Here is a 22,914-nt window from a genome sequence, read left to right as displayed (position 1 = left end):
AGACAGTTTATTTCTAAAACTTAAAAATGCTGAAGCCTGATGATGAAGACTAGTGGCATAATTCAAACCCCTTCTCATTACCCAGACAATTTTATGGAAATAATTTTACGTACTTTAAAGTTAAATATGAAATCTTTTCTGTGAGATAGATACTTGGACACAGTGTCTTAATATGATAAATCGTGGGGGGGACATTAAATTGAGACAATAAATCTCTTTCACTTAGATGTACAAGGTGTGGAGATTGAAATTTTTAAGACTGTAATGGAAACTTAATTAATAATGTAATTTATTACCTATTATCAAGAATTAGAGTCAATTAAACTAATCTATTAATCAAAGTTACAATTAAATATATTTTGAGGAAAGTGACCAGCTAATCAAAACTGCTAGTTTCTATTATTTTTATTCTGATTATTGTAATAATTGTTGATTCATCAAAATTCTGATTATGTTGTTTGTCACAGAAATAAACAATTAATTGGAATTAGTGTTTAGTATTTTCTAATATTCCTGTTTTTATTTGTTCCAAAAAATGAATTAATTTAAATTATTATAAAATCAGTAAAATAATCAAGTAATCAAAGTTAAAGTTTCTTATTATTATTTATTATTCTATGTAAACAAGTGGTTCAAGTATCACTTATGTTTGCTGTGTACAAAGCTACATAATGCTCTGTCCAATTTTAGGCTTATAAATTTTTCTTCAAGTTCACTTGGATTTGATTTACATTGCCACAAAATTTATTCACTCCGTATTTGTCATGACAAAACTACTATGGTACTGTACTGTCCTTATTCTTAACTGCTGACTGTTTCATGAATCAACTTATGTAGGAAATCAAGAAGGCTTTTTATTTAGTGGTTAGAACATGAGATTACATCTCATGCCACTACTATTATCATAAATCTGTTTAAATGTTTGCACCATTAATATCTGTACATCATTGCTGAGGTAATCACAGCACATTTGTATGTCAGGTGAATATTGAATGTTAAACTAGTTTTGTAAAATTCTACCTTTATTTAGTTTTCAGTTGGCTCTTGTGATATCTTTGTACAGTGTTGTACAACACAGGGCTATGTGGTGTTGGTAAAACTTGCAAATAAATTATGTATCAGAGGGATGAAAGGTCCATTTAGATATTCAGTGGACACTCTCTGCTTTGAAAGGATGGTGCCTGTTTATCATTTTTATGGACCCTCTCTGACATTTCTAGGTTAGCCCCTGATGTAGAAAATCTACATAGGAATTTCTGAAAAAAACCATAATTGTTTTCTGGTCAAATATATGAGTTCCACAATGATTAGAATTGTGTGTGCAAAACAATGTTTTTTTTAGAATATTTGAATGTGTTCAAACTTGATTTTTGTACAATGAAGACACATTTTAATAATGTCACTATTTTGTCAGTTTTTGTCTATTATTTGTCATAAACTCACTTTATTTTTTATTAATAAAAAATCATATTCTATTATAATTCAGGAGTTGTTATATTGGAGTTGTTAGAACTTTAAAAATGTTCTCCATTATTAGATTGGTAATTAAATTCAAATGCATTGGGCCTCTTTACTTCATACAAATAACAGGTGATAACAATACCACAAGGTAATTAAAAATTGTTAATCTAAAAAAATGGAATAGAGATATTATACAAGTAGAGAAACAAACTGAATCAAAATCCAAAAATTACATTTTCAAGTTTATCATAAATCTGTGTAACCTTTCACAACAATGATACCTGTACTTCTCTGCTGGGGGAAACTTGGGTCAATTTTATAATATCTATGTACCCTTAAAGATGTACTGTAGATAGTAGGTAACATAGTGATTTAATGTAACTAAACATTCACAGGTGAACATCATTTTAAGTCTTTTGAATAAAGATTTTTACGTAATAAAAAGTATTTGTAACTAGTATTATTTTTATGTAATAAAACATATTTGTAACTAGTATTATTTTTACGTAATAAAAAGTATTTGTAACTAGTGTTATTTTCTAGGCCAAAGTTAAAAAGTCATTTGTTGTTAATATTACTCTCAAATCCTAATTATTTTTAAATATCTAATTTTATTAAAATGAATATTTGAGAATAATTTTTTAATTTAAATTTTTATTTTCAACAATTTCTTAATAAAAACTGGAAAATTCTCAAGTTGTTTTATGTTCAAGCTTAAACATATAAAGATCCTGATTACATGTTTGAATAGTGTATCATTTTCTCGTGCTTCAGAGACTTGAAAGTAATATTTATAATGATGATAATTCTTGTGTTGTTTATCTCATTTGAAACTGTGCATTCCCTTCTCTTCTGAATTCCTTTTGTGTTCTGTAAGAAAGTAATATCATTGTGTTAGAGACATTATAACACACTTTCATTTACTTCTTTATTAGGAGAAATTTATGAATCTCTCAGTCTTATAGCTGGTGCTGTTAGCAGTGTTCTTAACTTTCTTAGGCCAATTCTATATTCAGTACAGTTGATAATTTGTACAAGTTTTCTTTTCTTTAAATTAGTTACTCTTTTGAATATTGTTTGTTCCCTGGTGTAAGCAAGTCAGGTATGTAAACATCAACTCACTGTGGAGTGTTAGTGGTAGGAGTCCTCCTTAATTTTCAGTGTTCTTAAGGTTTTCAGTATAAGAAACTGAACCAGGAAAGGCTAACTTCAATCAGTTGAGCTTTTCTCAGTTTAACTTGGCTTGTATTGAACGATGTGATAAAGACTGTTATCTTGTATCGTCAAATATGAGTAGAAACTTCATTCATTCTTATTTCTGTGGTTTTAATACTATATTAATTTTAATGGTTTTCAAACAAGATCATAACTCTAGCACTTTCGAATAGTTCAATATTATTCTTCCAGAACAGGATATTGAACTATTCAAAAGTGTGTGACAGAATTTATAAATTATAAGCTTAATTTATAAGTTAAACACAAGACTTCATAAACATTATCAGTAATACAAAACTAAATAGGATGCTAGTATAAAAAAAAATTGTTGTTTTTAACATTGTAGTGTCGGACTTATAAATTTGTGTGCTTGTTATATTTAATATATATACATAGAAATCGGTCAGGCATGGCCAGGTGGTTGAAGCATTTGACTCATAATCCTGGGTTGCAAGTTTGAATCCTTGTCACACTAAACATTCTCCCCCCTTTCAGCAGTGGGAGCATTATAATGTGATGGACAATCCCACTATTCATTGGTAAAAGAGTAGCCCAAGAGTTGGCAGTGGGTGGTGATGACTAGCTGCCTTCCCTCTTGTTTTACACTGTTAAATTAGGGATGGCTAGTGCAGATAGCCCTTGTGTAGCTTTGCACAAAATTCAAAACAAATGAACCAAACCAAACATAGAAATAGGTGAACATGTTCAGGCTCATTTTGGAGGTCAAAGATTAAATTGGTTTTAAAAAACTTTAAATTGTCTTGGCTGAGAAGAAACTTTATTACATCTCTTTTTATCAATTTATGCTCGCATTCAGTTGTACTTCCATCTTGTTATTTAAACACAAATGAAAACTGCCAATGAAATAGTTATTCATATTTAAATTTTTAACCATATCATCTTGTGAAAAGTACAATTTAGCAAACATTAATTTCATTGCATACTTTTTTTATAACTATAAATTTCTGTACTTATGGTTACCTTTGATATTTAGTACTTAAGTGTTTTTCTTATATGCTCTAAAAGAGTACAAGTGCATAATATTTTGTAGGGTAACTGAAAACTGTCCAATGATGGACATGGGTTTTTTTATTTTAGTATTCTTGTCATAAAATGGAGGTAAAACCTGTGAAGTAGAGCACATTTTTACTTTATTGTTGAGTTTTGGCACTAAATTTAGAGATCCAAGTGTTTAATTTTAACCAGTTAAAAGAGTCTTTCATTCCACAAAGCAGAGTATGCTGTTATTATTTAACAAATTTATAAGAGATTGAGTAACAAAAGAAGAAAAGAAGGGGAACATTCTGTCTTTCTTTAGTCAGTAACAAGATTGTACAGTTGTAAGAACTACACTTTGAAATTCAAATACTTTCCTGTAATAATGAATTGAGATTTTAAAGTATTATGTCAGTAGGGTAATGTATCATGTCAGTAGGGTAATGAAAATTCAAGAACAATAAGTTTAATGGTAATGTACTTAAATCCATCTGTATTCAGTATTAAAAATAATGTATCAACAATATTTTGGACAATTGAAGATGTTAGGGTTACTTGTACTGAGATTCTTATCCAACAAAGTGTTTATACTATTTTAATAACTAAATACTCTGACACACAATATCTACCAACAGTATATAAGCAGGCACATAAGTATTAGTACATGGCTTCTTTCTTTTGTGTTGTAACTTGGACCTCATAAAAACAGCTTGTGTAAGAGTTATGGTTTATATAAATGTGTTTTCAACAGGATAATTTAATTTTCTTCTTGTGATGAAACACAAAATACTTTGTAGGTAGTGGATAAAGTGTTGAAATATGGATCACCAAAAGCAAAGAGGCACAGTTTGTTTATACACAGCAGATAGTCATAATAATTATAAGAAATAAAACACAACACAAAGACTTACCTGTTTAACTTCCATGCATCATAAAGAATTTTAATGCACTGTGAAATGGATTAATTGTTGTTCAAAATCTTTGAAAGAATTTTTCATTGGCTTCAAAACATGAGATAACTACATAGGATGAACTTCATTTTTTATAAAATACAGTAACAACATCATTGAACAGAACTATGTACTGAGGAAGATTGCACGTGCTCTATAGCTTGACTACAGTCAAAAACCTGTTTTTAATTAGGAGGAGGATATTTTGCACCATCTCAAAAATTATTAATTTTAGACATGAATTGTTGAAGTGGAATAAATTTTAACACAGGGAATGACTACACCATTTTACTGTGTGATCAATTACAGTAAAAACACAATTTTGTTTTAAAAAAGTAGAGGCTGTTAGGAAAACTTTTTCTCCCTGTATATTTTCTACCTCAAGGATGTGAAAAAAATCCCTATTGATATATTTTGGAGAATTGGGATTAGATCATCTTCCTACTGGCAAAATATTTCATTTTTTCTTCTGGGCTATTTCTAGGAGTTGCCTAACTTTATCATTGAGCTCTAAGTTTTCCTGGTAAAAAATGATAATACAGGAAAACAACATCCTGGCCAACTGCTCATTTGATATTCTTGGAAAGAAACATCAAGAAAAACCATCTTTGTTCTTCTTCCAGTATTGTAAGTACATGCTCAGTGTTGAACTCTAAGTCTGTGAAGAACATTTCATTTTTGCTGTCAGAGGTATCAGTTTGTGTAATGCCCAAGTTTCTTGCTTTTGGTTATTCAGAAATAATGGAATTAGTGACAGAAGTGGATATGCTCACATTGCATCTTGAGTGGCCATTTCTTGTGTAATGATTTTTCCAGGAGCTCAAACACTTTCTTACTCCATTGGCATCAGTAATGTATGTAAATTCATCCCTTTTAGAACTTAATGATCTTAAAAACAATATTTCCATGTTAGTATGGATTGCATCATAGTTCATCTACATTGCACACTTTCTTAAACCTGATTGCAAGTACACTTGGAGATATTTTTTGTAGCACTCACTTTATAATGCATTGGTATTTTCCTCCAAGTCATTTTTATCAGCGAGGTAATATGTTTGTTGTTAGCTGGTAAGCAAAGAATATTTATTAGATACTTGCCATAATTTAATCACATTTAGTATTAAATGAGAGGTAGAGTGTATGCTGAATATGTTACCATCCATTTTTTTATTCTGGTCAACACAAGCAATTCCAACCAAACATAAAATGTATGTTTGTCAAATCAGCCACTGATAGTATTGTTTTATTGGTAGTTTTCTGTACCATTCTCATAAATCAAACAAAATCAAAACTACTCATCCAATGTTTTGTTCTTTGTAGGTTAAAATGATCACTTTGATACAGTAAAACTTTGGATGACTTTGAAGCCTTTATTGAACATTTTAGTCCTGTGTGCATCTTTTTCCAGGAAAAATTCCCCTTACTTCTTGATACTATTGGGATTTATCAGTTTTCCTTATACAGGAAAAAAACAGGTTTTGTTATGGTCAGATTAATGATGATATAACACTGCATTTTGAACAGTATGTTTCTTCCATGACTTGTATATATCACTACACCACTGTAATATGCTACCAAGCTTCAATTCTTACCATGACATCCCACTTGGGATTGTATCTTCTTTTCTTAACAAGCTTTGCTCTTTCATAATTGACAGTCAGTCAATTCTTCTTTTGGCATTTGTATCCAGGCATAGCTGGCCAAATTGGGTTTTTCATAGGATGACTTTGCTGATTCCAATGACCAGCTTGTTCCCCTGTGGCTTGTTACCATTCTATTTATGACCTTTCTTTAAGTCATATGAGAAAGTTGGATACTCTCAATTGTAAACACCATCTTCCAATTGTCTAAAATCCTACAAACCAATTTGTTGTTCCCATTTTTATGGATGGTTCAATAAAGATGACTGCTCTCAAGGTTCCTGCTACAGCTTGTTTTCATTGCTATGTTATATGTCATTTCTCTTGTCTTTATTCCTATATAATCTAAGCAGTATACTTACTGTACTATTTACACTGACTATCTTATCTCTTTACTTGTTTTGGAATCATTGACTGAATTTTCACCCTGTTCTCTTGGACCTTCATAATCAAATTTTCTATGTCATCCATTTCTATCTGGATACCTGACACTGCAGTTAAGTCTGTTTGCTCTGGTATTGTCACAGCCATGCCTGTTCATACATGGACTATCATATGGCTTTGTATTAGTTGACAATCAATTGGAGATAGCAAATTTATTATCTTTTCTAAATCAAACTTAATGTTGGTGTTTGGCTGTCTAGTTTCTGTAAGGATTGGAGGGAGGAAGTTGTCTTGTCTAGGCTATACATTGATCAAAATTGTTTTGCCTGTTGCCCCATTTATATGGGACTGATCCACCTTTATTTAGCATTTGTTATTACAAATGTGAGTGGTGGTGTCATTTTAGACATTGGACAGTGTCATTGTTGATGGTCACACTGTCTGGTTATATTGTTTTTTTTTAGAATTTTACAGACCATGAACCTTTCTTAATTATCTTTAACATTTTATCTGGTTTTTGGGCATTGTTTAGATTTAAGCTTCTTTCCTTTTCACAGCATTTTTATTTTGTTAGTCATTTGGAGCAGATAACTGTTATTTTGCACTCATTACCTCAGAACAACCAATCAACAACTTATTCTAGTGTTGCAAATAACCTCTATGTTAATAATGTGATACTTTCTGTTGGTAGTCGAATATGAAGTTTACTGAATGGCAGCTTCAGTCGACCCTTACTAACTTATTAAAATGAGCCACAGATGTTAGTTTCACACCTTTTTGTTATCCAAAACCATATTTGTGTATTTTTGCCACCAGCATAGATTTCACTGTAATATAAATGTCCACTTGAATTGTGTATACCATTATTCTCATTGTGACTGATACAAAGCTCTCGGGAATCCTCTTAGACCATAAGCTGATATTTATTCCACACATTAAGCAGCTTTATGTTAAGTGTAAAAGGTCACTGAACATTCTCTGCATCATATCTTCCACTTAATGGGGAGTGAATAGATGTTTCATGCTGATGACATGTTATTTCTTCATTTGGCTTAAGCTGGATTATGGATCTATATTTCACCCAAGGACTCAGACTTGAAAATCTTGGACCATGTACATCATCAGGGGCTTCAACTCTGTGGAGGGGCCTTTGATGTTGTTCATTGGCAATGTTCATGTTGTACAGGCTGATCATTGTTTTATTTTTTTACTTTCAATTTGTCTTTTAATTCACTTTTCTCTTTTATCCTCATTTATGGATAATGTTATCTTTTTATTTTCTAATCTCTTTTTTTTTACATTTCACCATATTTTCCTTTTGCCCTTTTTTACAGTTTTTATAGTAGTTGTTTGCTGCAGATGACCCTAGTGCATTTGCTCCATAAACCTCCAATTAAACAACCAGCAGACAAGGGACTGAACAACCAATGTATGGCTTTTGTGACACTCAAATAATAATTGATTATGTTATATTTTTTACCATCACTATGACTGCTACCAGCAGCACCATTTTAAACTTTTATTTTTGCAGAATTTACCATTGACATCAATGTCCAGATTGATAGCATTTTAAAGTTTTTATGGTCCATTTGCTCTTTTTATTCAATTTGATTTTTTTAAATCTTGTTTATGGGAAATGCTCATTTTTTGTTTTATTTTGTGTTTTTTTTTTTTTACCATATTGTACTTTTTCCTTTGTTTTCTTTTCAGTTTTACTACTGATTGTTTGGCACAAATAGCTTTATTGTATTGTACTATAAAATAAACAATAACAATCTACCATTGAAGTGATTTGCTTAAACAGCCTATTTGGATATCTAGCTTGATATCAAATGTCTTCAATTGATTTTTTCTATACTCAGTGGGGATAGAGAGGCTCTAGCAACGTGGTACTTTGTGATATAATCGAGATTGAATACATGGAAATTTACTGAAGTTGCAGACATTAGTTGGAAATGCAATATTTAATTGGTTAAAACCCTCTACATAATTGACTTAATCTCTAAAGAGAATATAGATTTTGTGCAAAGCTACATGAGGGCTATCTGCACTATCCATTCCTAATTTAGCAGTGTAAGCCTAGAGGGAAGGCATCACCACCCACTGCCAACTCTTGGGCTACTCTTTTACCAAGAGTAGTGTGATTGACCTCACATTTTAATGCCCCATTGCTGAAAGGGCATGCATGTTTGTTGTGACAGGGATTTGAACCTGCAACCCTTGAATTGCGAGTCCAATGCCTTAACCCATGTGGCCATGCCAGGCCAACCGAGAGAGAGACAGGGCAAGGAAAGCAGTATGTTGCCAGTAAGAATCAAACCTAATTTTAATCTATCTATCACAGATGGTGATAATAATCAGCAATTTTTTATGTTTGCAATAGTATGTGTCAGTTATTGATAGGAACAACATAAATAATGTAGATAGTTAAGGAAAGAAAGTGCAGTATGATAGTAACTGTTTGGCAATATGCAAAAGCTTAATTATTTGTCCCAGAAAAAGATGCAAAATGATAGGTGAGCCAAGTTGTATTTAGAAGATGTGATTCTTTAGTACAACCACAAACTAAACATCTTGAATAGTGCCAAATCTCCAGTTGAATAGTGATATTATTTTCACTTCAAAACTAGAATCGTGAACTTTTAATTTCCTATTTGTATGTTATAATAGCCATGATCAGTACAGAGTAAAACCAATAGTAGTTCTTTCTTACTGTTTTACAAACTTATCTGCAAGTTGTGTGAGTGATATTTTGGTGTCTTCATTACAGGTTGCAGAACTTTTCCTTTCATTACCCAGTTTTCAATGTTGGTAGAGAGAGATCCTGCAGCTTTTTGTGACATCTGATCAAGCCTTTTCACGCTCAAAGCAGCAGCTGCCTCTCTCTATAGACCGATCCAAAAACTGATTCAAGAAAGAAATATCAATACTTCAAATAGATTACACAGGCCTGCTATTGTCGTGAAATCTTTACATATTCTCCAGTAATTCCTGCATGCTGAATCTGAAAGTAATATCCATTTTTTATATCATACCTTTTTTTTTTCACAAAACGTCATATGAACTTTTACATAATTGAATTATTTTCATTGAAATCGGGTCACGTTTAGTAATGCTTTAAATGTTGGTAACCATTGGCTATAGATTCCTCCTCTAGACTAATCGAGACGTAATAATCATCGATTGCTCCATAACCCTAACATAACAAATGTTCATTGTCGTAAACGAACTGATAATTTTATCTAAGTGAGAGGTTTTCCTTCCAATTTGTAAAATGTTTTTGTGGTAGAAAAAAAAAAGTTATTTTCGTGCATAACTGAATTTTGGAAAATTCGTTATAAAAACATCTTTTATGATGTTTAAACTCGTAGGTCTGTGTTATAGGCTGCAGGCATTGTATCTGATGACCTCTGTGACGTTTGTCACAGTTACTAAGGTAGCACAACACAACATTTTCAGCCACTCTTTGCAATTTTTTTTAAAAATGTGCTGAAGAGTATTGATTTATTTTTACAGTTCTGAAGCATATGATATTGATGACTTAGATGTTACATGTAAATGAAAAGGTTCTAGAACTCCAATAGAAAGATTGTAAAATATCAGGTGTTTTAGGGTTTAAAAGTACCTTTATATGAGCTGCCCGGCATGATCAGGTGGGTTCTATTTGTAATCTGAGGGTCGCAGGTTTGAATCCCCATTGCACCAAATATGCTTGCTCTTTCAGCTGTGAGGGCGTTATAATGTGACGGTCAATCCCACGATTCGTTTGTAAAAGAGTAGTCCAAGAGTTCGCGTTAGCTGGTGATGACTAGCTGCCTTCTCTCTCGTCTTACTCTGCTAAATTAGGGACGGCTAGCGCAGATAGCTCTTGTGTAGCTTTGCGCGAAATTTAAACCAGATTCAAATTCAAACCTTTACATCATTTACAGTTCGTTTAAACAGCAACCAAGTGGTAGTGATCTTAGACATTGAGCAATAGGTGAATTTAGTTAAGCAGATCCTTTGATCTAAGTTGGGAGTTCTCAAAGTTTCTAGCTGGACATCCTTTGAAAATATCTCAGGATGAGAAGACCCCCAACCCCACACATACTAAATAACATTGTTGTACATATTTGTAAAGGGAGAACATTCCTAAATAAAATATATAATCCAATCAAAAATTCTGAATGCTTCCATAAAGTGCAAAATAACAGTTTTTAGAACGAAAATTCAGGACAGCTAAACATTCTTCTGAGAAAAAAAAGAATTAGCATTTTTAGGGAGCTGGAAGTCCTTTGCAGGGATTTAACAATAGTCAAAATGCTCTGCAGTTTGTGGTAAGAATAATAACATTGTGCAAGAAATGTCACTTTATACACAACTATATACAAATTAGTATCTAGACAATGCGAAGGATACTTCTGTTTAATTCGTACTTTTCCTTCAGTAACGGCTCTAAAGAACTGAGACAGACAATCTTCATCCAGTTTTACTCAGTATTTAGTGAAAATTAAGAAACTGGATACTACAAAACAAGGAGATGCGAATGGCATTGGAAACATTTTAAAAATTTTGTTCTCTGCTTTGACTTTCAAAGATTCAGTTTTTAGTGAAGCGTTAGTTGTGTCATTGAGTTTGACGATGTTTTTATTACTTGTAGTAATTAAATGATTAAAATATCTGATACCTTTTTCAGTGCTGCCAACAAGTTGATGTAATTTAAATACTTCTTCAGGTGAGAAACAAATTATTTCGGAAACAAGTGGACCTCACATCTCAATTCAAACGGGACAGCTAAGAACTCTTCCATGTGTTTGTTCCCAACCTTATTTCATCACACACTTTTAGAAAGCCGGTAATTCAGTGGTTCGATTTTATGTAATTAACGATCATTACACCTGGAAACGAAATTTATATAACTTAGTGATCCATGTGAATCATGTCTTGAATGTTCCAAGTACAAAGTGATTTTCATATTAAAACTAGAAATATTTTACTTCATCTTAAAATTATCAAATTTCCTTTGAATAATCTTTAAAACCATCTAATTAAGTATCAAACGTTTTATTTTGTTTTTGTTTTTTCAGAAAAAATACATTTTTCTGTTACTTTCTTTACCCTAACTCTATATGGAGTTGATCAATTTGACCGACCTTGTAATCACAATAAAACTTTAATGGTAGGAAAATGTGAAAGAAAGTGAGTAGTACTGTTCTACTTTCATTAGTATTGACCACTAAATTTAAAAGTATTCTTAACTTTCCACATCAATTTTTTATATTTATGTTACTGTTAGTGGCTAATAAAGAAAGCTGCTCTTCATAAAGCAATGAATCAATGCTCCTGCCATTAGGTTGCTTACATGACACCATAATAAGGCACTGTCATTAAAAAATAAGCTTGTACAGTGTATTTGTTTGTCTTTAATTCGCTCAAAATACACGATGACTATCTGCGCTAGCTGTTTCTAATTTAGCAATAAAAGACTAGAGGGAAGGAAGTTAGTCATCACCACTCACTTCCAACTCTTGGGCTAATGTTTTACTGATGAATAGTGAGAATAATTATCACATTATAAAGTCCCATAGGTGAAAGGGTGAGCATGGTTGGTGGGACAGGAATCTGTACCCACGACCCTCAGATTGCGAAGTCGAGTGCCCTAACCATTTGGCCATGACGGGCTGTGTGCAGTGTAAGTACTAGAAGTTTTCACCATGTCTCCAAGAATACAGTAGGAGAGGATTTACTGGATTGTTTACATTACAGTCGTTGCAACAATAATTTACTAAACTGAGTTTAATGAGAAAAAAATGTATATGATATGGCTCTGTACAATGTCCTGTAAAATATAGGTGTTCAAGTGCTTAATAACATTGATGTACATTATTGCTATTTATTTGTAAATGTTTAATTTTTAGTTATTTTTGTGAAAACATAAAACAATGAACATATGCATGTACATACAAATACATACTTGTTAATCCACCCTATAAGCCTCACTAATTATTTCAAATGGTGTGTATATGTGTTTTTTTATTACAAAGCCACTTCAAGTTACCTGCTGTGTTCACCAAGGGGAATAGAACCCCTGATTTTAGCGTTGTAAATGCAAAAACTTACCGCTGCAACAGAGGGCGACATTTCGGATATAAAAGGAACACAGATTTATAGATTTCAAAAGATGTTTTAGAAAACCCAAAAATATCAAATTACTATACTGGTATATACAAAACTTTTTAGCTATATGTGAGTTAAAAGAATCTATGACCTATTCAGAAAACGACTTACACAACAGACAGTATAAAATTACAAGGTGGCTCATCAAACAAATCTCAGTTTTACGTAGCTCGGAATGTGCTTTTTCTGTTGGTTATGAATTGTCCTTAACAGAAATAAGCATGAGCTGACAAGATATTTCGAAAATATAGTGACATCTTGGCAACTCAAAAAAGTGAGTGGTTCTTATTTTATATTCTAGGTTGTAGATTTTGAAGTTTCAAATTCTAATTGTTTAGCATCTGTGGACTTTATATAGTAGGTGTGATAAAAATATAAACTGAGTAATAATAAAAAATTCATATAACTAAAAAACATTTGGTATTGTTTAACTTTTTCTTTTGGATTAAAAAATGAAACATATATAATATTAATATCTAATTTTCTTGACATGCACTGGTAATTAAATTTTGAAAACAACTACATTGTCGTGACATGCTCTTTATTGGACCTATCTGTAGAGAGATGGATAAGAAGTGAATTATTTTTGGTTTCTTTGCCTCACTTTGGACTTCTAAATCTGGCTTTTTAATGGGATTCCTCCAAGGGAATGTTGTCTGTGCAGTTTATCTGCTTTCAGATCCAAGTATCTATCTATATGTTTGTGGTCCATAATGACTGGTTTGTGTGTGTGTTTTTCTTATTGCAAAGCCGCATCAGGATATCTGTTGAGCCATTGAGGGGAATCGAACCCTTGATTTTAGCGTTGCAAATCCGTAAACTTACCACTGTACTAGCGGGGGGCCATAACGACTTGTGAATAGGAAAAGAAGATCCTGGTGGTTAAGTAATGTTTAAGGCACACCGCTTTGAATTTCTGTGGACAAGTAGTCATGTGAGGCTAGGGTCAACTGAGTTCTAATATTGAACATTTCCAATGTACGTTGTAGACATGTTTGTTGCAAGTACTTGGGTATTGTGCCCACAAAACCCTGCAACAGCTGCACTTTTCTTGCTTGACAGTATAGCACATGCTCATGTTGAACTTTATGATGGATGGCGTCATTGGAAACCGAACTTTTTATCATGTGATATAATATATATATATATATATTAGAAAACGTGAACGTTTGGAAGACTTTTTTTTTTTGTGAACCTGACGATGACCGAAGAAGGTCGAAACGTTGTTCGCTCTTCTATGTAAAATATTTTCTCAACCCAAACGAGCCGTTTTTGCATATAAGTTTGGAAGACTGATAAACAATCACAACACCCTACCTATTCTATACCTCTTTTTTTTTGATTCCATATTCGTTGTCAAAACGTTTCTAGGACAGATGTCTTCCAGTTTAATTGCCCCCAGTGGCTCAGCAGTATGTCTTCGGACTTACAACGCTAAAAACCGGGTTTCGATACCCGTGGTGGGCAGAGCACAGATAGCTCATTGTGTAGCTTTGTGCTTAATTCAAAACAACAACCATTTTAATTAAAGAATTAGAACGGCTTTCTGAATTTTCTAATTTAGTTGAGAAGCTACATTTTGTGGAAAATATGGCCAAAACATCAAGAATAGAACATAGTGATTTCCTCCGGAAAGTTTGCGGACATATAATGTTACAAACTGAGTTTCGATACCTATGGTGAGGGGATCACAGATAGCCCATTTTGTAGCTCTGTGCTTAATACAAAAAATCGTCCAGAAATTGAAGTCAATCGGTGACGTATCTATTGTGCTTAATATGTTTCCAGACTCAGCCGTTTGGACACTAAAACATCTTGTCATGATACTTAGATGTGTGCTCATTGCGATGGCAGTAGCTATGAGAGTTAATTATACCCATCTTGCATTACTTTTAATGGCTCACCATTCATATTTTTGCTCATGCCATTTAATGGGTGAAGAGAGGTGAGGTACCGTATTTGAGGACCGTAAACAATATTTTTTACTCTGTGCATGTAATATGATGTCTCTTTTCTTTTCAATTCACTTACGCTACCGCACTTCATTTTACTGCTACAGTGGTGCAGACAGATCTCCCACAACCCCAATATTTCTTTCTCTCGTCATGATAAGAGTCTTATGCCCTCCATAAAAGCATAACTTGGCAGGTCCACATCTACTTCCATCTTTCTTTCCACTGTAGCATTCAGTGAGTACTCTGGTCCCTCTCCATCTATCCCGAGAAGCAGGACCATTATTAGTCACACACTCATTCACTGAAATTTCCTTCATCTGACAAAACCTACCCAATCGGCCCAGGACAAGATCCATGGACACCAACAGACTTCTTTTTACAAAACAAAGGATCATGGTCGTAAACAAAAAGGTTGTCCACATAATTCTCATACTATTAAATAAAAGTGGTTACTTTGATACAACAGAACTGTCGAGATTTTCATCCTAATTTAGATGACATTAAGACTGATCAATTCTTATCGTCTTTTGTGTCTCCGGAAATATTCCTTCACCCTGCCACTGCTGTTACTTTTCGTCAATGTTATTTTCTACAGATATGGCAGGCTGTATGATGGACGAATGTATGTTTGATAAGCATGACTGTTGTCATCCTTGTCTCCATGGATCATACCATCTCAGGTTGTTCTCTACCTGTAACCATGAGAAGATTATGATGCGAACCTTCATGATATTCTTGAATAAATGTCATTTCTATTATTCATCTTGGATGACTTTAAAGGGTACAATTTATTCTGAGATGGTGCTGGTTTTGATGAGAGGGGTTGTTACACGTACCATCTGCTCTCAGACTACATCCTTTCTCTCTTTAGTACTCGTTCATTTAACTCATTATGTCATACCTAATCAGTTTTTACTCCTATTTATCTGTTCATTTTTTTGGAGAGTGGACAATGATCATATGGGAGTAATAATTTTCCCAGCATTCTAAGGTTGATTAGCTGTCATAAGTGTTCCTGTCTCATGTGCCATGATGGAATGTATAGCATGCTGATTAACTTTCCTTCACCACTCTATCATAACTTGATCCTTCTGTCATTAGTCTTCCTACCATAAGTGATTGCCTGCAGATAGTAACTGACTGAATTGCCCACACAACTCTTTATATGATCCTAGGATATCTCATTGTGAATAACTGCATTATTTTTAGTAGGCTCCTGTCCATGCCTGACAGATAAAATATCAAAGTCATAAGGAATATTGAATTAAGTTCACTACTGGTATCTTTTCTATCTCCAGTCCCAAGGTCGTCTGGGACCAGAATGGGTGTGTCAGTGGGAAGTATGCTTCGTATGGGTTGTGGGACCATTTACTTATGTCTATTTACAATTTTTTACTAAGCAGGTTCAACATTGTTCTGATCCTTCACATAGAAACTTGAAGTCCCTCAGGACCGTGGCTTTAGTGTAATTCTTTTCGATATTAAGATCAATACTGTAATTGAACAATTTTCTCATACTGTTGCAAACAACTTTTATGTGATGACTTTCACACTTTTTTGTCACTTGTTAAACATGAAGTCCATTGAGCAGCAGCTTTAGACTGGTCTAACTTGCTTGTTTGAATGGACCAGGACAAACCTATTCTTCTAAGACTGCTTGCATTTATTTTTGTCACCAATGGAGTTTACATCCTGATCCAGAACTCCATTTTAGTCGTAGTAGGATGTTCTTCCCCTGATGGCTGAGACAAAGTTACTGAGATTTATCCTTGACCATAAGCTTACTTTCATTCATCACATTAAGTAGCTTCATATCAAGTTTACAAGGGCCTGTTGGGGAGTAGAATATGTTCAGTGCTGAAGAACTGTTGTGCAATCAGAAAATTCAAGCTGAACTATGGGTCTATGTTCTATAGTTCAGCTAGGAATTCTGCCTTGAGATTCGTGATGATGAAAAACTAACTGCCTGGAGATGTGGATCATGTAAACCATCTGGAGATTTGGCTTTACATGGAGGTTTCCACACTTCATTAGTCAAGTATCTGTTCTCTGAGTCCCATGAACCTCTTCTTTACCTCAGTTATTTACAACGTTCTTTACAATATGCTACCAAGCTTCAATCCTTACCATGACACCTCACCCGGGATTGTGTCTTCCTTCCTCAGGGGGCTTTGCTCTTTCAGAATCAGCAGTCAGTTGTTCATTGTTTTGGGTCTGTAATTGGATGATATTGCCAATTCTGATAACCAGCCTTTTCCTCCATGATTTGTTGCCATTTCCACTTGTGACCTTTCTTTGAGTCATCTGAGGGAAATGACACTCCCGATTGGAAGAATCGTCTTTTGTTTGCTGAATAAGTTTCAAAACATTCTTCCATTCTCATTTTTATGGATGGTTTGAAATCTAATAAATCTGTGGACTTTGTCATAGCTTGTTATGACTGCTGAGTTGTATGCCATTTCACTTGCCTTGCATCACATGTGAGGTAAACAATAGACTAACTGTACAATTTACACTAATTCTTAGCTTTCTACTGGTCCTGAAATCACTTCTTTTAAAATCTCATTTTCTTTTCACGTACACTGAGAAATGACTGGCCTAATATTATTAGTCACTCATTTCTATCCAGTTTTTCTAGTGCATGTCCGTATTCTAGGGAGCAGGTTTTCTCACACTTGAGATAAGTCTGTATGCACTGGCGCACTTACAGCCAAGTCTATGTTCTAAATAGATCAAGATTCTGAGTCAGGACATGGCTCCACACCAGTTGGTAGTCCACCCGAGCTGAGCACATCCGTAACAAACGTTACCAAATGAAACCTCCTGTTGCTCTGTGACCACCTAGTTTCGAAGGGAGGAAATTGTCTTGTGTAGGTTGTGCATTCGTAAGTTTTTTGTACTCTTGATTTGTTTTATGTGGGATCAATACGCCATTCTGTGGTCTTTGTGACATTCAAGTCACAGTTTCTCATGTCTTTCTTTCGTGCCATCGATAGGAATGTGAGAGGTGGCACCATTTTAGACAAGTATTTTATAAGGGTTTAACCCTGAAATTAGGCAGTGACATTGGGGATGATGATAGTGTTCAACTTGATTGTGCTTTTGTTGTTGGTTTTTTTTTTGCGGGCAATTAGCTTTTTCACTTCTACTTAGTTTTTACTCACTGTTTTGCTTGCAGTTAGCTTTCATACATTTTATTATATTTTACTTTCAGCACTTTGACCGGTTATTCGGCGCAGATAGCCTAATAGCTTTGCGCCAAAATCGTCAAACAACCAATCATTATAATCTGTATCTTCCTGTTCTGGAGGTAACAATGAAATTTCTACTCCCTGTTGCGATATTGTAAACATTTCTTCAAGTTGAATAATATTTTTATATTTTTTATTTGGTGTACGTTTCCGTTCAAAAACAACCAAAACATACTGTAGACGTCATTTTAACATTGGTGAGTGTTTAATAAAGTTAGGCACTGCAAAATAAAAAAAAACTAATTTTAACTATTACTTGTGACGTTAATAACCTAGCTTCTTTGCGTCATAAAGCCCCAAACAAACAACCATTATTAGTGAACGAACTCCAAACCCATCATTTTTCAAAGTTGTGATGACACAATCATAACCAAAACATCATTTTAAACGGAGGTCATTATAATTATGAGATAAATGGTTTGAGACGTTCGTCATTCTATCATTTGTTTATATTAAAAAAAAACGAGAATATGTTTAAAGATCTATATAAAATATTAGTAGACGTTGTTTATTATAAAGAATTATCTCTAGTTTCGAACACTAGAAAAGCTAATGTACAAAAATGGATGTAAATATATTACCTATTAGGTCAGAAGGTTAATATTTCCTATAAAAACCTCCTGTAAGAACGTTATATCAGCGTCGAAGTGCTGAAAGTCTTTAGAATTACACAAACACACACTCATATATACATATGTAATGTATGTATATTAAAGTATACATTTGCATGGTCAATTTCTAAGAACACTTCTGCGAAAATTCACGAGAATGGACCAAGTGACATAGCAAGCCCTTAGACGAATAAAGGATTCTCATCAATATTATTCACTCTCACTTTTCGTTTCTATTGGTACAAAGACTCGCTGTCTATAAACACGACTCACTCTGTACTATCATGTTACATTTCCTTAAAACTACGCATACGAAGCCCAACAAAGAACGCAATGTCTGTTCCACAACGCCAGTGAACTGAACTTCACGGTTGTAGTAAACCGGGAGCTGTTCTGTTTTATAATGACCTTATAGTGACCGTTTACACGCTAATGTTTACTTCAAAATAGAACAGAAATAAGCGTCATCAAATTCATTGGTGAGATAAAAAGCTATATAGGTTACTGTAGCGTATAGTACATATATAAGTCTACATATTTCAGCAGAGATTCGTAGATAATGTTAGAAGGAAATGGTTTTTCTAGTTTAAAGTAACTGTTTCTCTACTTCTGACCTTAAAAATGTTTTCTACTCATCCATATTTTTATTACTAAGTAGTCTGGTAAAGAAACTTCCATTTTTTGCAGCTGCTGTGAATCTTCCACTAGCGTATTTTTTGAAAAAAAATACTTTGTTTATAACTGTCAAATATGAAGCTTTATCGTTAAAATTTGTCCAATCACGATGTAGCATCGACAAACCACATACATGCTAAACTTTAGCGTCCCCATACGTTATAGTTCAGCGTTGACTTCTTTCGTGGTAACAGTTTCTGATAAGATATACGTTAAATTCGTGAATGTTGAATATAAATACAGTATCAACTGTATTGGATAAACGTTTGGTAAATATAAATTATAAATAAGCATAATATGGCAAAAGAACAGTTCGTTGACTTACAAACTATTTTTCGACGGATAATATGTGGATCACTGTTGATAAATTATGTAACTTTTGTGGCCAGTGAACATGCAAATGTCATATGGATTCCAATGACGTGTGAAATCTCTTTATGTGAAAGAATGGAGAGTTTGGAAGCTAGGACAGCTGCTGCAGCAAATGCATTGTCCGAAGTTCCAAAACTTCGAACTGAAGTAAGAAATTTGGATATGTTAATAAACAGTCTGGAGAAGAAAATAAATTATCTTATTAAATCTAAAGTGAAAGATTCTAACAAAGACGAAGAAAAATATGTATTATTATTTCAGAAAGTGGAAAGTAAGGAAGCAATAACAAAAAATTTAACCGATGGACTAGAAATTCTAGAAACGGAATTTGATAAGGAAAGAACATTTTCCAGTTCTTTAGAGACTCGAATAAATTTTGTGGAAAATCAAGTGAATCAAACAGAGGAGCTGAAACCACTTCTAAAGGAAATTCAGGAGAAACTCGTAAAATTGGAAAACAGCAGTATTGCTGCGGAAAATGAGATGAAAACAGAAGTATTCCAGCTGGAAATGGAACTTAAAAACTACTTCAATAAAAGTTTAAACATGGAGAGAAAATTAAATGATCTCAAAAACACTTTTGTTGCAAAAACAAAAAATGACTCAATAATTAGTGCAAAATTAAACGATTTAGAAAAGAACATTATCAATTCTACACAGACAACTAGTGAGATAATTCTTTTGAAATACGAAGAGATGGAAAATCTCGTACTAAGTGTATGTACCAATAGTACATCGAAAGATGAGATGTTAGAATATGTCAATATTTCTGTGGAAGAAAAGGTTCGACAATTAAAGGAAACTAGTATCAAAGTTCAGGAATATGTTGACAGAAAGGTTAGGTATTTAGAAAATATCTCGATGCCATCTGATGTCTTATATAATCGTTTAGAACTTTTACAGAATGTTGTAAATACGACAATAGAGAACTTTTCTGAGGTAGATGAAAAAATTAAACATCTTGAACAAGGTTTAAGTGAAACAGTAAACCTTACCAAAGATTATTTTCCTGAAAAAATTAGAAATATTGAATATAAAATGAATGAAAGTTACACCGAAAATAATATTTCTTTTAGAGATCATGTAAATAATTTGACCTCTCGTTATGCGCTACAACTGGAGAAGGCGGAAAAAAATTGTAATGAAAGTTTGCTACTGATGTCAGAAAGAATGAAAGAAACTTTTGATATAAACCTAAATGGAACTACAAATAGCATCAGCGAGTTAAGACTGTACATACTAAGGAAATTAGAAAACTTAGAATATCTGTTGAATTCTACATCAGAGCTAAGTTTAAGTCATATCGAATATGTTAAAACTTTAGAAAAAAACATCAGCACAATAACAGATTTCTCTAAAGGTATGTTCTCTATAAATGCTAAGAAATTCGAAGCCATTAATGCCACAATACAATCGCTAAAAGAAGAATCTGTAATACTGAAAGAGATTCAAACTGTTTTAGAGCATAACGTGACCACGATCTCAGATACGAATAATTTTCTGCAGCGAAACTTTGAAAAAATTATATTAAATATCGCAGACGTGACCAAAAATTTACAAGACCAATTTACGTTTCTTGAGTCAAATTTCAACGTAAAGATAAATAAAACTGTGAACTCCATTAACGTCATATCCCCTAAAATCGATTATTTTGAGAAAGTACTTAGTCCAAAAAGCGATTCTTCAATTCTTGGAAGATTAAAAAAAGTTGAGGAAAAGCTACATTTCATGGTGAAGGAGATAAATGAATCAATCCCACAGAAATTACTTGAAATAGTTAAAACACAGAAAGATATTTTGACCAACTTGACAGAGGTCACTGTCATTGCGTATAATGAGACACGTGGATCACCCAGCTCTGTGAGGTCCAGGAGTATCACTGCTGAATCGCAGAAAAGTAAGATGGAATTTTATTACTTGTTTTTAAGTTGCACCTTTCAGACTGGTGTTTACAATCACCATTGTTTCGTAAAGTTAAAACTTCCGCGTGAAAACAGTCGCTCGTTTTTTGTATAAACGTTATTAATCAGGTTAGCGAAATAAAATACAAGTAACGTTTATTTATAAAGATTGGTTATTTTCAACTGGGTGTGTTTTTCTTATAGCAAAGCTACATCGGGCTATCTGATGAGCCCACCGACGGGAATTGAACCCCTAATTTTAGTGTTGTAAATCGGGAGACATACCGCTGTACTAGCGGGGGCTTTTAAGTGGGAATAATGACTTTTACATGGAATCTCATGCAAACAAAATCTTTGCTCTTTGTTTGATTTAAAAAGTATCATAAAACAAGCCTATCGTTGCTGCTGGATAAATCATAATTGACCTTTTTCCTGTAGATGTCAATGACCTATACATTGAGCATTTAAAAACTTCGTTTAATATATAGCAACACTGCTTTAAATTATCTATTAGTTTCGAAGCATTATAAATATCTCTTATTATACACCAATGTATTATACATTTCATGTGTGTAAGTAGATATTAAAGGTATACTTGAACAGATCTTTCATTTTAAAAATTATTCTGAACTGACTGACAGTCTCAGCACCTGACTGTTTGTAGGACACAGTATTGAGTAGAAAGTATGCAATAATTGTAGCTACCTAAAATATCCTGACAGATACTGAGAATATATATTTAGTGTTTTGTACTATGTAGCGTGGAAGAACAATGTTTACTGACTTTCAAATTCAATAACATACAAAAACTCTACGTAAAGTATGCTGATCATTATATTTATGTAAAAATTAAGCAGTTGTGTAGAGTTTCAACCATTCATTTTCAATATTAAGTATAATGCAAATACCTAGATAGCAAAAATGTATTACAATTGACTCTTCCTTTATGCATACTAGACTTGGTGAGTTTGGAAATAATCTTTTCTGATTAGTCACATATTGGTCAGCAACCTTTCCTCCTTTCTATATTTTATTTTTTCTCTACATACCTTCCTCACGTAATGAGTTTTGTATTTCTTAACAGACAAAATTAACTAGCCTGATGTCAGTAATGTGCGTGGGATATTTAATAATATTGTTCACACAGTTTCAATGTTTTATGAAATTGTAATAGAAAATAAATAAACGAACAGTAAATCATTCATCTATATGCATATATAACTGTGAGATTATATAATTTATTAACTGTTTGCTCATTTGTTTAATATGAAGTAAAAAAAAAGGATTATATATTTATATACATTCCGGCCGCAAAATTAAAGCACTATATGTTAGCGTTAACCGCAA

The 22,914-nt window shown here is 33.2% G+C and overlaps 1 protein-coding gene and 1 long non-coding RNA gene across 6 annotated transcripts in view; one reads left to right on the top strand and one right to left on the bottom strand.

Moving 5' to 3' along the window:
• Positions 1–1,500: 1,500 nt before the first annotated feature.
• LOC143244539 (uncharacterized) lies at positions 1,501–18,799 on the bottom strand. Its single transcript, XR_013025181.1, has 3 exons — positions 18,590–18,799; positions 9,360–9,650; positions 1,501–2,331 (listed from the first exon to the last, which is right to left on the bottom strand). It is a non-coding gene; the product is annotated as an uncharacterized LOC143244539 (long non-coding RNA).
• A 162-nt stretch (positions 18,800–18,961) lies between these two features.
• The window catches only part of LOC143244526 (uncharacterized), a 70,328-nt gene continuing 66,375 nt past the window's right edge, over positions 18,962–22,914 (top strand). For 4 of the 5 annotated variants that reach the window (XR_013025157.1, XR_013025163.1, XR_013025149.1 and 1 more), the window contains exon 1: positions 18,962–21,563. Coding sequence is in view for 2 of the 5 variants with exons in the window: in XM_076489372.1 (XP_076345487.1) it covers positions 19,592–21,563 (1,972 nt within the window). In the remaining 3 variants the exon portion in view is untranslated. The remainder of the gene's footprint in view (positions 21,564–22,914) is intronic. The other variant, XM_076489380.1, reaches the window with a different exon arrangement.

Source organism: Tachypleus tridentatus, chromosome 1, assembly GCF_004210375.1.
Source record: "Tachypleus tridentatus isolate NWPU-2018 chromosome 1, ASM421037v1, whole genome shotgun sequence".
Taxonomy (NCBI): Eukaryota; Metazoa; Arthropoda; class Merostomata; order Xiphosura; family Limulidae; genus Tachypleus; species Tachypleus tridentatus.
This window is presented reverse-complemented; position numbering and strand designations above follow the sequence as displayed.